This window comes from Drosophila elegans, unplaced genomic scaffold (genome assembly GCF_018152505.1).
Source record: "Drosophila elegans isolate 14027-0461.03 unplaced genomic scaffold, ASM1815250v1 contig_476, whole genome shotgun sequence".
NCBI classification, from domain to species: Eukaryota; Metazoa; Arthropoda; class Insecta; order Diptera; family Drosophilidae; genus Drosophila; species Drosophila elegans.
Window position 1 is genome coordinate 25456929 of NW_024545863.1, and position 12665 is coordinate 25469593.

A 12665-nucleotide genomic window follows, 5' to 3' on the forward strand; every position below is an offset into this window, starting at 1 on the left:
CTGTAAATAGTTCTTTGTTTAAGTTCACATAGTCTTAAATGATTATTTTAATGATCCCCAACATGCACTTATATTTAGACGTAGGGCATATATGTTTCGCCACCGATCGAGCGACTTGTCCGATTCTGATTCACGGATTCCTAACGCGTCGGAATGGAGTAATAGCGCAAATATAGGAAATAATGCCAGCGGCCAGTGCTTAGTTGTTAATAATCTTGGGCGTGGAGCAGAGGCCCGAAACATTGGCGCAGAACTGCCTCAAGATAAACGTAATCAGCGTGGTATTTTCGATCGCACGGCTGTTTAGTGGTTAATATCTCGTCGATAGGTACCAATTATTTACTGTGACGACGCCCCTTCACCAGCGCCAGCGAAACCATGTCGGCGTCCATAACGCAGAAATTCCACAAGTTGGACATAAACAGGACGGAATGGGAGATCCCGGAGATATATCAGGAACTGCTGCCCGTGGGTTCGGGGGCCTATGGACAGGTGTCGAAGGCACTGGTTCGGGGCACCAACATGCATGTGGCTATTAAGAAACTGGCGAGACCCTTCCAATCCGCCGTTCACGCCAAAAGGACCTACAGGGAGCTCCGACTTCTAAAACACATGGATCATGAGAACGTGATCGGCCTGCTGGACATTTTCCATCCACATCCGGCCAATGCCTCGCTGGATAACTTCCAGCAGGTTTACCTGGTCACCCACTTGATGGACGCGGATCTGAACAACATCATACGGATGCAGCATCTGTCCGACGATCATGTCCAGTTTTTGGTCTACCAAATACTCCGGGGACTGAAGTACATCCACAGTGCCGGAGTGATCCACCGCGATTTGAAGCCCTCGAACATTGCCGTTAACGAGGATTGCGAGCTGCGGATCCTGGACTTTGGACTAGCGCGTCCCACGGAGAATGAAATGACCGGTTATGTGGCTACGCGGTGGTACCGCGCCCCCGAAATCATGCTCAACTGGATGCACTACAACCAGACGGTGGATATCTGGTCGGTGGGCTGCATCATGGCGGAGCTTATCACCAGACGCACTCTGTTCCCGGGCACCGATCACATCCACCAGCTCAACCTGATCATGGAGATGCTGGGCACGCCGCCAGCCGACTTTATGAAGAAGATATCCTCGGAGAGTGCCCGCTCCTACATCCAGTCTCTGCCACCCATGAAGAGGCGCAGCTTCAAGAAGGTGTTCGAGAACGCCAATCCGCTGGCCATCGATCTGCTGGAGAAGATGTTGGAGCTGGACGCCGAGAAGCGGATCACGGCCGAGGAGGCTCTGGCCCATCCGTATCTGGAGAAGTACGCCGAGCCCAGCGATGAGCAGACCTCTCCGCCGTACGATCACAGCTTCGAGGACATGGATCTGCCAGTGGACAAGTGGAAGGAGCTGATCTACAAGGAGGTCACCAACTTTAAGCCTCCGCCGTCGTTTGCCCAGGTTCTTAAGGACGTAAAGTGAAACTCAATCCCCCCATTAAGGACTTGAAGTATTAAACAGGGCCACTTATTTTTGATACCATTTATATTTACCAAGAACATTGTTCAAATGATGCCTTTCGTACTCAAATGTAGCTATTCCTAGTGTTGAGTATTGTTTTTGTTTTGTACTATGTTTTATTAATTTGTTTTAGCTTGCCACTAATATTGTACTGTATATTTTACAATAAATTCGTTAAAAAAAAAAAAGCTTGAAATATGAAACTCTACCGATATTGCAGCCTTAATAGGCAAAAATACGTTGTTTAATTTCCGATTAAACTTTCATTATCAGTTATAAACATTTTTCCGGTCATAAAGAGAACTGAATCATATACATATGTTTTACCGATTAGATTGTAAGAAACGTTTGATAAGAAATGCATTTAAGAAGTGAGTGGGGAATTGCGAATTTAGTAAGCTTTGTATCGTCGAACTCTAAGGATTTGTTTTTTGAAGTTTTAGTCAACCAAAATGGCGGGATTCGCGAGAGTAAATGTAAACGAAAGCGTTTGGGAAATTCCAAACATATATGAGTTGGTCAGACCCCTTGGCGCCGGTTCTTTTGGTCAGGTCGCCAAGGTGAGGCTAATTGGGAGCCAAAATTACGTGGCTATGAAAAAGCTGTTGCAGCCTTTCGAGCAAGAGGAGGACGCCAAGGGAACTTATCGCGAGATCCGTTTGTTGAAGCACATGAATCACCCGAACGTCATTCGCCTGCTGGACGTTTTTCACCCGCCTTTGCAGATGAACGATTTTCAGCAGGTTTATCTGGTGACCCATCTAATGGACGAGGACCTGCACAGTTTCTCCCACGCAAACAGGATTTCCGAGTACCATATTAGGTATATCCTTTACCAAATATTACGAGGTCTGAAGTACATTCACAGTGCCGGCGTCCTTCATCGTGATTTGAAGCCCGGTAATATTGCAGTGAATCAAAATATGGAGGTGCGCATACTTGACTTTGGTTTAGCCCGTCTCTCCGCCGATGATATGACCGATTTTGTGGGGACCCTGTGGTATCGGGCCCCCGAACTACTCTTCCTCTGGGATAAGTACACGAAGGCCATCGATATGTGGTCTGTGGGTTGCATCCTGGCCGAACTTATATCCGGTCGTGCCTTATTTCCTGGAAGATGCTATATGAATCAACTCGAGCGCCTGCTTGACATAATGGGTAGACCGTCGGATCAGTTTGTCAGCGGAGTAACCATCGAGCATGCTCGCAATTACTTGAGGATGTACCCGAATCGGAGAAGATGTGATTTCAATCAGATGTTTCCGGATGCCAATCCTTTGGCCGTGGATTTAATGGAGAAAATGCTCGAAATGATACCCGAAAGACGCATTACAGCCGAGGAGGCAATGCACCATCCGTTCCTTAGCGATTTAATTGATCCACGCCATCATGACGAGGACGTCGCACCAGCGTATGATCAAAACTTTGAAAATATGATACTGAATGTGAATTGCTGGAAGGAGCTTATAACCAATGAGATACGAAATTTCAAACCGCCTCCGTTTTTTGCTGCGGCCTTGGAGAGGGCGTATGTTCACTGCATACAATAAGTTTCTAATTTTAAGATATTGCTATAATTTATGTTATTATTGCAAATTACTATCTGTAACCTTTAAAAAATAATTGTTAAGAATTATATAAACAAGTTATGCAAGAAATATTGTATACAAATCTATTGGGATATTTTCACATTCAAAAAGGGGAGTACCAGATATTTAAAATAAAAAAAAATTCCGGTATTGGAGTACCCCAATCAAATCACCTTGATCTGGCAGCGCTGGCAACAGCTGATTCTGCCGGCTTATTTTATTGTTGCAGTTGATAATAACAATAATGTTTAGTCTGCGAAATGTATTAAAAAAAGGCCTTTCGGCGAGAAATACGTGCAGCAGGAATATCTCCGCCCTCTACATAACTGGCGACAAAGCTAACGAGAACTATGTGACCCTGCAACCGTATCTGGACTTCAAGGGAACCTTCAGCGACCGGCAATCTTTGGAACAGAGCATCTCCAGTCGGGGCTTGGACATCGCATTGGAAAGTGTGCTCAGCAAGTATCAGAAGTATGAGACGCACCACGCCCAACTGGCCAAGGTGGCTGAGGAGAGAGAGGCGGTGACCAAGCGGCTGAAGGAGCTAACCAAAGCTGGAGGCACTGCGGAGCAACTCGACGAGCTGAAAGAGCGTGGGAAATCGTTGCGCAACGACTTGAAGACCCTGAAGCAGGCATTATATCCCATTGAGGATGACTTTATACACGACTACCTGCACTTGCCCAACCGGCTGCATGAGCAGTGTCCCACTGGCGGCCAGGAAAAGATCCTCTATCGCCACGACCAGCCGAAACTGAAAAGCAAATCCACCACCCACTTGACACGCCATGATCTCATACACTTCGTGGACAACAACCGGTATTATATAATGGACCAGGCAGCTCATTTTGACGTCAATGCCATGCAATCCCTGGCCCGCTATTTCGTCGCTCAGGGTGACTTCATCCAAACCGCCAACCCCGACTTTGTACGCTGTGTTCTTCTGGAGGCGAATGCCACCCCCTTGGCCGACTATCACCTGGTGCAGGAGGAGCACCTGCAAAATAAGATCAATACGGCCTACCTAACTGGAGGAGCAGCCTTTGAGAGCTATCTCGGGGCCATGACCAGGCTGTGCGTGTATCCTTCCGTGCTACCCCTGCGTTATGTCTGCTGCGGTCGAAGTTACAATCGGTCGGAGACGGAGCTATATGGGCCCACTCCCAGTCTTTATACGGCGACCCAAACAAATGCGGTTCAAAGTTTTGTGGCCACTCTATCGGCCAACGAAGCCGACTGCCAACTGGAACACATACTTAATCTGGCCACAGACTTTTACAAGGCTTTGGGCATACCCTTCCGGGTGGTTTATGCATCAGCAGAAACACTTACTCCGGCGGAAAGCCTTCGAGCGGTCATCGAGGTGTACGCCCCATCACTGCAACGCTACGTTTGCGTGGGACGGATCAGTAACTATGGGGATTTCGTCTCCAAGCGAATACTGTTCAGCACACGACGAGATAAGCACTACGATTTCCTCCATTTGGTGGGCGGACCAGTGCTCTACACCTCACGACTTATAGCAGCGCTCCTGGAGCATGACGTCCGCCTGGAAGACTGCAAACTGTTGGGGTCCTCTAGCCAGAAGCCCACCCAGCAGCAGCAGGATTTGCAAGAGTTCAAGGATCTCTTCAAGTAGAAAACGATTTTGTTCAGTTTCTCTGTGTGTGTCCTTAAGTCTAACAATAAGTAAAAGTTAAGTTTTACATACAATTATTTACAATCTAGTGTAATCTCATGGTCAGTAGTGGGCTGAGCCCACCGGCTGAAGGCTAATCGCTGCACTTGATCTGCAGCTTGGGAAATCTCTTGCGGAAGTTCTCGCACTTGGGCGTGGTGAAGGTGAAGACGTTTCTGGAGTCGTCCAGCACGGAATTGGGACTAGATCGTGGAACCCTAAGCACGTAGGTGGTGTTGTATTTAAGTTTGGTGAACTCCAATGGGTCCCTCTGCAATCAAAGGGGAGTGAGTGATGTTGATATAGACTAGCAATTATTAGTTTGATCTTTAAAGTTTGGGCATAATACACCTATGCCATGACCCATTTACTGGCAACACAGTCTGGAAAATGTTGATTGCCATGTGGCCACGTACTGGCTATTGTGAAGACGTGTCTTTCGTGTCAAAAGAAGGAAACATGATTGCGCCTAGTTAAACAATACCCCATGGTCAACAGTGTTCCATTGATTTGCCCTTCCCCGGTGGTCCGGGCAATCGGCACGAAGTGTTTCGACATGTGGCTCGTGGCTCCGATCAAAGCATCACCAAATCAAGGGTATTACTTACTTTGGCGCGAATTGCGCGGAACTCTCGCTGCTCGCAGTTCGTCTCCTGGGGACACAGTTCATAGACTCTGCAATTGGATTGCGGTAACAGCGTGAAATTTTAGCATTTTGGCAACTTGTTTACAAATAATTACTTCTCCTTGTGTGGCTGGAAGCCCAGAATTTGCACAATCATGCCAAACTTCCGGTTCAATCGGAAACCCACTTCATAAGTGGCTGCCGCTGTTCGATTCGCAATGTTGGGCGAAACTTCATTGAGGCCAACTGGCGCCGGGGTCGTTGCCCTTTCCGAGCTGGTGGAGCTGCTAATATGATGGTGCCTGCGCCTGTTGCCCGTCCCGGTGCACTGCAGCGGGGTGATTGGCTCCAGGGGCTGCAGCGTCGTGTTGAACAGCATCGACTTTTTTTCGGACTTGAGGCGACGCGATCCTATGTAGGAAATGGCTTGCACCTGGATGTAGTACGATGAGTTCGGCAGCAGTTTCTTGATCTCAAGCTGATGGGTCTGAAAGCATTAGATGCTAATTGTCTTGTTCCACACACCGGGAGCCACTTACATCCTTCACATACGTATCCAACGTGATCATCGAGGCCTGTTTACTGTTTACGTACAAGGACCAAGTGACCTTGTATTTCTCGACGGGCAAATTGGATTTCGAGGGACACCACACTAGTTTTACGTTCATGTAGCGTCCATCGAACTGCTTGGCAATGATCTTTGCGTCGTTGGGCGGCTTCGGTGGCTTGGGGTCTAAGGATTAGATGTAAGTTAGTTGGTAAGCCTTCTTAATATTAAACAGCTTAATATATAATATTTCTGATCCTTACTTCTAAAATTGATATTTATTAAATGACTATATAACTTTTATATTAAAAAAAAAACAGTAAATTGTAATGCTTAGAATAGCTTTTCGGAAGTAAGTTCCCAGATAAACTTGAATCTAGTTTAATTATTTTTAAAACATATGAAGCATTCCTCCTAAATTAAGCAAATTCTAAAAGTTATATAAATAAGTTTAGTACAAGGGGTAAAAGCATTTAAAAATAATTTGTATCGTATATATATCATATCTTAATTTACTTACTGCCCGTTGAGGGAAATGGGTCGCTGGGCTCAGAATACCCCCGGAACCCATAGGCGTTTACGGCAGCCACCCGAACCTCGTACCATCGGCCTGGTCGCATATGAAAGAAGATATACGTGCTGCGGAAACGAAACAGACCGTTAAAGAACTCTTTCGTGGATGTGGCCAAGTTAAACCTACTGCTTGCTGTGCCCGATGTTCTCCTCCATGGTCTTCTCCACCTTCTGCCACTCCCAGGGCCCGAACTTTCTGGGGGCAAAAAGCCGTCCTATGTGCGAACGGACCTCCACGTGGAAGTAATAGACCAGAAGCGAGGACTCGATCTTCAGATCGACGCCATGACCTCGTGACCTCCTGAAGTACAGGATCTTGGGTATTGGAGGCAGCTGCGTGTTGTTCCTCACGCCCAGAGCTTCCACGCACATTGGACCGCAGCTGGAGGCACAACACTTCTGCACCTCGGGGCATTCGTGATCATACTGGCAGTTGTCCAGGCAGGATAGCCCGGCCCTTGTCTGCCTGCCGATTTTGGGACAACTGCCGGCTCTGGGTCCCAACAGCAGCTCCTGGATGCACTTGTCCAGGCACTGCTCCCGCTGAGCCTTCGTCGAGGGAATGGCGCCACACTTGGCCAAGCACTGCAGCTCCAATATCTTATCCTTGACGTCGTTGCTATCCCGGAACCAGTGTGCCAACTTCTGTCGCTGTAGTTGATTGGACGAGGATGTGGAGAAGGCGGATCCATTGGCCACGGCGCTGGAGGATAGCTGGCCGAGAACGAACAGCGCCAGCAGCGCCACTTGCATGCTGACCATTCGAACCGATCCGATCCTCGCTGATTTCAATCTGCAAATGATCATGCGTCAGGTGATCAGCTCTCGGTTTCTGGACATTCCGTGCGTTTGTAATTTGTGCCGATCATCACCAGCAGCCCGCTGATTATGCTGAAGGATCACCCGCTCTGCTCCTCCCCGACCTCGGTGCGAGCAGCAGCAGCAGGAGAACCGGTTTCACCCATTTTGCATGACCAACTAACTAATCATTCTTCGCATTTGTGCCGCCCTGCCCCGAAGTCGAGGCAAGGAAAATGCAAAAAATACATAAATGTATCTCAAGTGCTTGACAGGACTTCAAAGCGCGCATCATAGTGCGTGTGCGTGCCACGAGAGCATCGGACGGATGGCCAGACGAGGCCAGAGATCTGAGCTTTAAGAAGAATCCTAGATGCCCTACACATCACAATTTGGGCAGATAAACTTAACCAACTGAGTTAAAATTCTATTAGTTAGCCATTTAAAAGTTAAACATCTATAGGATAAGATTAAGATTTCATTTTGAATTAAACTGTTAGGATTTACTTTCACTGAAATACTAGATTTAAAAAAAGATTTTGAAAAGCAATATATTTTCAAAAATTAAATTAAATTAATAATTATATATAAAAATTTCTTAAACTAAAATTACTTTTAAAATTTGTCTTTGGCGTTCTCACAAGTGCTTGAGTAATACTTCTCGGAGTAATACTTTTTGCTTAAGTGTAGTAATCTTCGCACCTTTCTAAATACTGGCCGCTCTTTTCAGCATAATTTTGCATCTCCGATTCTGGGAAGTCTGGAACAGACTCCTAAAAATTCTTCACCTGTTTGCCATGGCCATCAATGTGCTCGCATCGATTCCATGTAGGGTATTTAGCACGCAAATGGGAAACTAATGTTTTATGGTATGGTCGATGGTCGTCGGTTTATGTTGTTGTTTTGGTTTTTGTTGCGTTCGACTGCGTGTGAATGTGCAGGCAGCGAAAACAAAATCGAGAAAAATACGACTACGACGAATGTGCGAGAGCTGCAAGTGGATGTCACCACATTCGCATCCATAGTCCCAGTCACATCCAAAGGCACATCCATTGCCACCATCCGCAGTTGGAGGGGCGGCAGAAGCACCACCAGCAGCAGCAGCATCATCAGATCAGAAGCCTAGCCAGCAGATGCCGCACATACCAAGGCGATACAGACACTCTGGGAGCATTCGAGTGGAGAAGTAGTGCAGTGATGCGGCGGTTGGTGGTTGGTGGGGCAGCCAGGAGATGCCATGCCGCAGCACAGTTGAGGTCAGCACTTTAGAACTGATCTAATGCAACCGAAGGGGCCTCATTTTAAAGCTAGTTGTTTATATTCTTCAAACTTCCCAATCTGATAGTATTGTAAAACTGCACATCGCCACTTAAAATAGGTTTTTGTGCTTTCTTAACCTTCAATCTTATTTGTAGTGGAAGGCAACACTTCGTATGAGTAATTTTTTTTTAACCACCGAAAAACCACATTTTCCAAAATAGAGGTTTGCGAAGGATTGATCTCGTGGCTTCTACTTCAAATTCTACTTCTTATCTTTATTTTGTATTTTATAGTCAATAAGGATTTTATGTTACCATTTTGAAATTAACATCAGTTGGTCACCGAAAAGTATGCAATCATATTGTTTATCTAAGTGCATCTTAAATTCATGCCTAAGTGCTTCTTAAATTCAACAGTTACGTTGGACTATTTGTAACATTAAAATATAAAAGATCCAATTAGAGGTTCTCCGAATTAATTAATATTGTATTTTATGAATTTTGAATTTTAATAAACATAAAAGGTCCAGATGCAGGTTCTCCGATCTAGTTATAATTTATGAATTTTAATTTTGTACATTTTTGGTAGATAAGCTGGAATATAATGATTTTACTAATGCATTTCGGAAATATCGTTGGTATAGGGGTTTGGAACAAATAATAATTTCACTTAAACATTTAATGGATTTATATAGCCCCAGAGTTATTAAATATAATTGGAGACCTTCTGTGCTGACCGCAGCTGTGGGGACTGCGTTTCGGACTGGGATGCGATGGATTCGGGGAGAGCAGGCCCGGGGCTGCCTAACTGAGGGACATTAAGCGACAAATGAATGTGCGCGACGATCGACGCAAGAAGATGAAGCGGCGACTGCGACGACGACGATCACCAAGAGCAGACGAGATGAAATGCACCAAGTTCCGCGGAACGAAAAATTTGCAACAAAATTGGGCAGTAAAGCGTCGTCAATGCGAGGATTGTGTGGGGTGGGGGTTCGGGTATGGGGCTTGGGGATAGGGGATAGGGGGCGAGGATGAGGCTGAGGCTGAGGTTGAGGATCGCGGCCGCGACTCTTCCAGATGAATGAGTTCTGTGCCTGACGCTGATGAGACAGTCGAGTCGAGGAGCGCGGTCGTCGCAGCCAGGCTGGCTGCCGTTGCGTAGAGGCGATTAATTGCTTTTAACGATTCAAAAATTCAAAATTACTTTTTATGCTTCACGCACACCAAGGCGAAAAGGCACTTGGCGAGCATAGCCCAATACACATACGGTGCACTTGGAGAAACTACTCAACAAATTTAATTCATTTCAGAAGGATCTGTATAAAATTATACATTTATCTTCAGAATAAAAATTTATATTCTAAGGAAAATTTTCTTCAAAAGTGTCCATAATTTTAGAGGCGAAAACTGCCAGTTCTTACTGGCATTATTGGATGACATTATTCAACTTTGTAACGTCTTATTCAAAGTTCTGTAGAAACCGTAAGCACTTAAATATAATTAAGGCGTTGTTGTTTTAATAGCGTATGATAAAATAAAAAAGGATTTAATCAATGTAGAGGCTTATATTAAGCCTCAGCTCAACTATTATTTGCAGTTTTGTTAGTTCTCATTATGAACTTTTAACTTTTAAATTCATGCTGCCCCTTTTTGGGAAAAATTAGTGCTGTGGGTAAAAGTAAAATGCTTCAAAATATTCGAAAAATACTCTAGTATAAATGAAGAGGTCTAATTTAAAACACATTTAATTTGAGGTATTACATTTCCTGCGAGTGTACATACAGGGGAGTTGCTAAGGAGGGCAGCAGTTGGAAATGGGGTTGAGGATGATGGGGGGCACTAAGATCCGGATCGATTTCGTTGACGTCGTTGCTGTGATAAATCGTTGGTGGTTGCTGCTGTTGCTGGAGTGTTGCTTTTGTTTTGCCCCCAGTTGCAGCTCCGTCTCCATCCCCAATCCTTGTTCTCCGTTCGGGGCTTAGTACAATAGCAATCGACAATGGCTAGCAACCTCCAGGCAAGGCAGCAGCAGCAGCAACTGGGTGTAATATGATGCAAATCGTTTAACACTTTGACCAACAGCAGCAACGTCATCGCATTGTTTCCTTTGCTTCGGCCGAAGTGCATTGGTGGTAAAAAAATAATCGTTAACATTCAAAGAGGGCAAGTAACAAAACACCAACGAAAAGGGAGAAGAGCAATCATCAATTTTGGGGCCCAGGCCAGAAAGGCAAGATTAAATTGAGAAGTTCGATAGTCGGACGGTTATCCACGATCATTGCTGAATCACAGTTAACCATTATGTAAATATCAACTGATTGTTTACTGCTGTTATGCATTCAAAAAAATCGTGAAGTCTCCTTCTCAAATATCATGAAAATAAAGTGTGATTCCATATCATATGAGTCAGAAGTCAAAGTTTTGAATGCATGCAAATTTAAGCCTTTAGAATTCATCATCAATAAATAAATAACAACTATGATTTCTTGCAATAAATTTCCTAAAATAAACTTATATTTTATTAAATATTAAAATCTGTTCCTTGTTTAAACAGATCAGAATGAGCTCTAAAAGACATTAAAAATCATCAGAAACCTGAGAAGTAGAATTTGAGATAACATGTTCCACTCAACAACATTCATCCATTTTGATTACTTGAGATGACCTAGCTTGCAAACTTGGTATTATGCCCTTTGTTGTCAAGTGCGGTATTCCCGGATCACATTGTGCCATTTAAGTCCGCGAGGAAATCCAAGCAGCCCCAATGGAAACCCATTTATGGGGTTCAAGCACCCAGCTAGGCATGTGCGCAAGCTCAAGCTCAACCGGAGCGAATCGGAGTAGGATGTGTGTTCATGGCGGTGTCGGGTTCTACGGCAGGTTCTGAACCCGAAGCCGTGCTCAAGGTTCAGCGTTTTGATATGTCATACTTGTACTTCCGATTATGGTACATTGTTATAGTTCCATATATATTTCAAACAATCCTATAGAAATCGCTTTTAAGCTAAACAATTTATATAGGACCATTGATAAATAGTCCTGTATCTAGAGAAAGTGCTGATATTGTAAAACTATTAAAGTATTTTTCATTTTACATTACTTATTATGTTTTAGAAGAAAATAGTTGTGGGTGTACGATAGTACAGCTTACAAGAATAATAATTTACTTTTAAAGAATTTAATGTTTGAAAGTTTAAAATATATACAAAATTTTCCTGAACAATTTGTCTGAAATATTTATTTTCACAGTGTTAAAGAGGCGCGTAAGAAACGCCGGCACTTGAAGTGTCCATCTAAGAAAGCTTCTACCGTGTGGCCGCATGTCACCCGTGCACCGTTCAATGGGATCCGTCCTCTTTTTCACCCCGAAACCGCCAACACCATCCTTACCCATCCGCAATTAGCGCGAAGGCAATCTTATTTACGCCGACGGAATTGCACAAATGGTGAGTAGTGCGAAACATTTTTAGGTACTCACGATAATGGAAACACTTTCGGGGAAACACTTTCGGATGCACTGGCTCCACTTCGCCTGCTGCGATCTGCGAACTCGTACACCTACGCAGTCGGAGCGCCTTCTTTGATCGCCTTCTGCCTCTTTATTATTTAATTTGCTACTCTGTTCCGATTTCCGCTCCTGGGAACTGGCAACTTGGAGCCCGATCCGATCCAATCCGAAACCCAAACCAAACCGAAACCGAATCTGAATGTGAATCTCAAGTGGGAGCTCTTTTCGTGCGACCGTTTTGCTGCAGCCGCCAAGAGAGAGTGACACACTGAACGGCTACGGCCTGCAGGGCTCGGGCCCCAATTCTCCGGTTCTCCCGCCGCTCTCTCGCACAGTGGGCAAAGTGGCAAATCTAATGGGCATACTTAATTACCTTTAAAAAGTTAAAAGGATAAAAAATACTAAGGTAAGAAAAAAAAACAATAAAAACACAATATAATTTTAAAATGTTTATCATATTTCCAAGTTAAAATGAAAGAACGATTTTAGTCAATAATAACGTAAATTATCTTATTCTTTTTTTATTCTGAATAATAGTAGTTTGAAATGTTATTTCAGTTGCGA

At 44.6% G+C, this 12665-nt stretch overlaps 4 protein-coding genes across 5 annotated transcripts; 3 read left to right on the plus strand and 1 right to left on the minus strand.

The window, feature by feature from the left end:
- Positions 1 to 115: 115 nt before the first annotated feature.
- LOC108136836 (mitogen-activated protein kinase p38a) lies at positions 116 to 1720 on the plus strand. Its single transcript, XM_017258256.2, has 2 exons — positions 116 to 269; positions 329 to 1720. Exon 2 carries the CDS (start codon positions 379 to 381, stop codon positions 1477 to 1479), a length of 1101 nt encoding a protein of 366 aa, XP_017113745.1. The 5' UTR covers positions 116 to 269; positions 329 to 378; the 3' UTR covers positions 1480 to 1720.
- Positions 1721 to 1907: 187 nt separating this feature from the next.
- LOC108136837 (putative mitogen-activated protein kinase 14C) lies at positions 1908 to 3176 on the plus strand. The gene has a single exon (XM_017258257.2). The coding sequence runs from the start codon at positions 1971 to 1973 to the stop codon at positions 3066 to 3068; it is 1098 nt and encodes a 365-aa protein (XP_017113746.1). The 5' UTR covers positions 1908 to 1970; the 3' UTR covers positions 3069 to 3176.
- Positions 3177 to 3294: 118 nt separating this feature from the next.
- Positions 3295 to 4823, plus strand: LOC108136989 (serine--tRNA synthetase-like protein Slimp). Its single transcript, XM_017258484.2, has one exon. The coding sequence runs from the start codon at positions 3352 to 3354 to the stop codon at positions 4747 to 4749; it is 1398 nt and encodes a 465-aa protein (XP_017113973.1). The 5' UTR covers positions 3295 to 3351; the 3' UTR covers positions 4750 to 4823.
- On the minus strand, positions 4741 to 12349 carry LOC108136988 (anosmin-1). 2 transcript variants are annotated; one of them, XM_017258483.2, is made up of 7 exons: positions 12072 to 12349; positions 6661 to 7326; positions 6481 to 6599; positions 5953 to 6146; positions 5530 to 5891; positions 5397 to 5463; positions 4741 to 5059 (listed from the first exon to the last, which is right to left on the minus strand). In XM_017258483.2, the coding sequence occupies exons 2-7, from the start codon at positions 7293 to 7295 to the stop codon at positions 4883 to 4885; spliced, it is 1554 nt and encodes a 517-aa protein (XP_017113972.1). In that variant the 5' UTR covers positions 7296 to 7326; positions 12072 to 12349; the 3' UTR covers positions 4741 to 4882. The 2 variants fall into 2 exon arrangements, with proteins under 2 accessions (XP_017113972.1, XP_017113971.1); XM_017258482.2 differs by having other exon boundaries at positions 5530 to 5900.
- Positions 12350 to 12665: the final 316 nt, after the last annotated feature.

Bases quoted from the DNA above. Each gene is read 5' to 3' on its own strand.
- LOC108136836 (XM_017258256.2), top strand. From the start codon at position 379: ATGTCGGCGTCCATAACGCAGAAATTCCACAAGTTGGACATAAACAGG.
- LOC108136837 (XM_017258257.2), top strand. From the start codon at position 1,971: ATGGCGGGATTCGCGAGAGTAAATGTAAACGAAAGCGTTTGGGAAATT.
- LOC108136989 (XM_017258484.2), top strand. From the start codon at position 3,352: ATGTTTAGTCTGCGAAATGTATTAAAAAAAGGCCTTTCGGCGAGAAAT.
- LOC108136988 (XM_017258482.2), bottom strand. From the start codon at position 7,295: ATGGTCAGCATGCAAGTGGCGCTGCTGGCGCTGTTCGTTCTCGGCCAG. The intron at 6,600-6,660 runs GTAGGTTTAACT...TCGTTTCCGCAG, and splicing joins AACATCGGGCACAGCAAGCA to CACGTATATCTTCTTTCATA. The intron at 6,147-6,480 runs GTAAGTAAATTA...TCTAATCCTTAG, and splicing joins CCCATTTCCCTCAACGGGCA to ACCCCAAGCCACCGAAGCCG.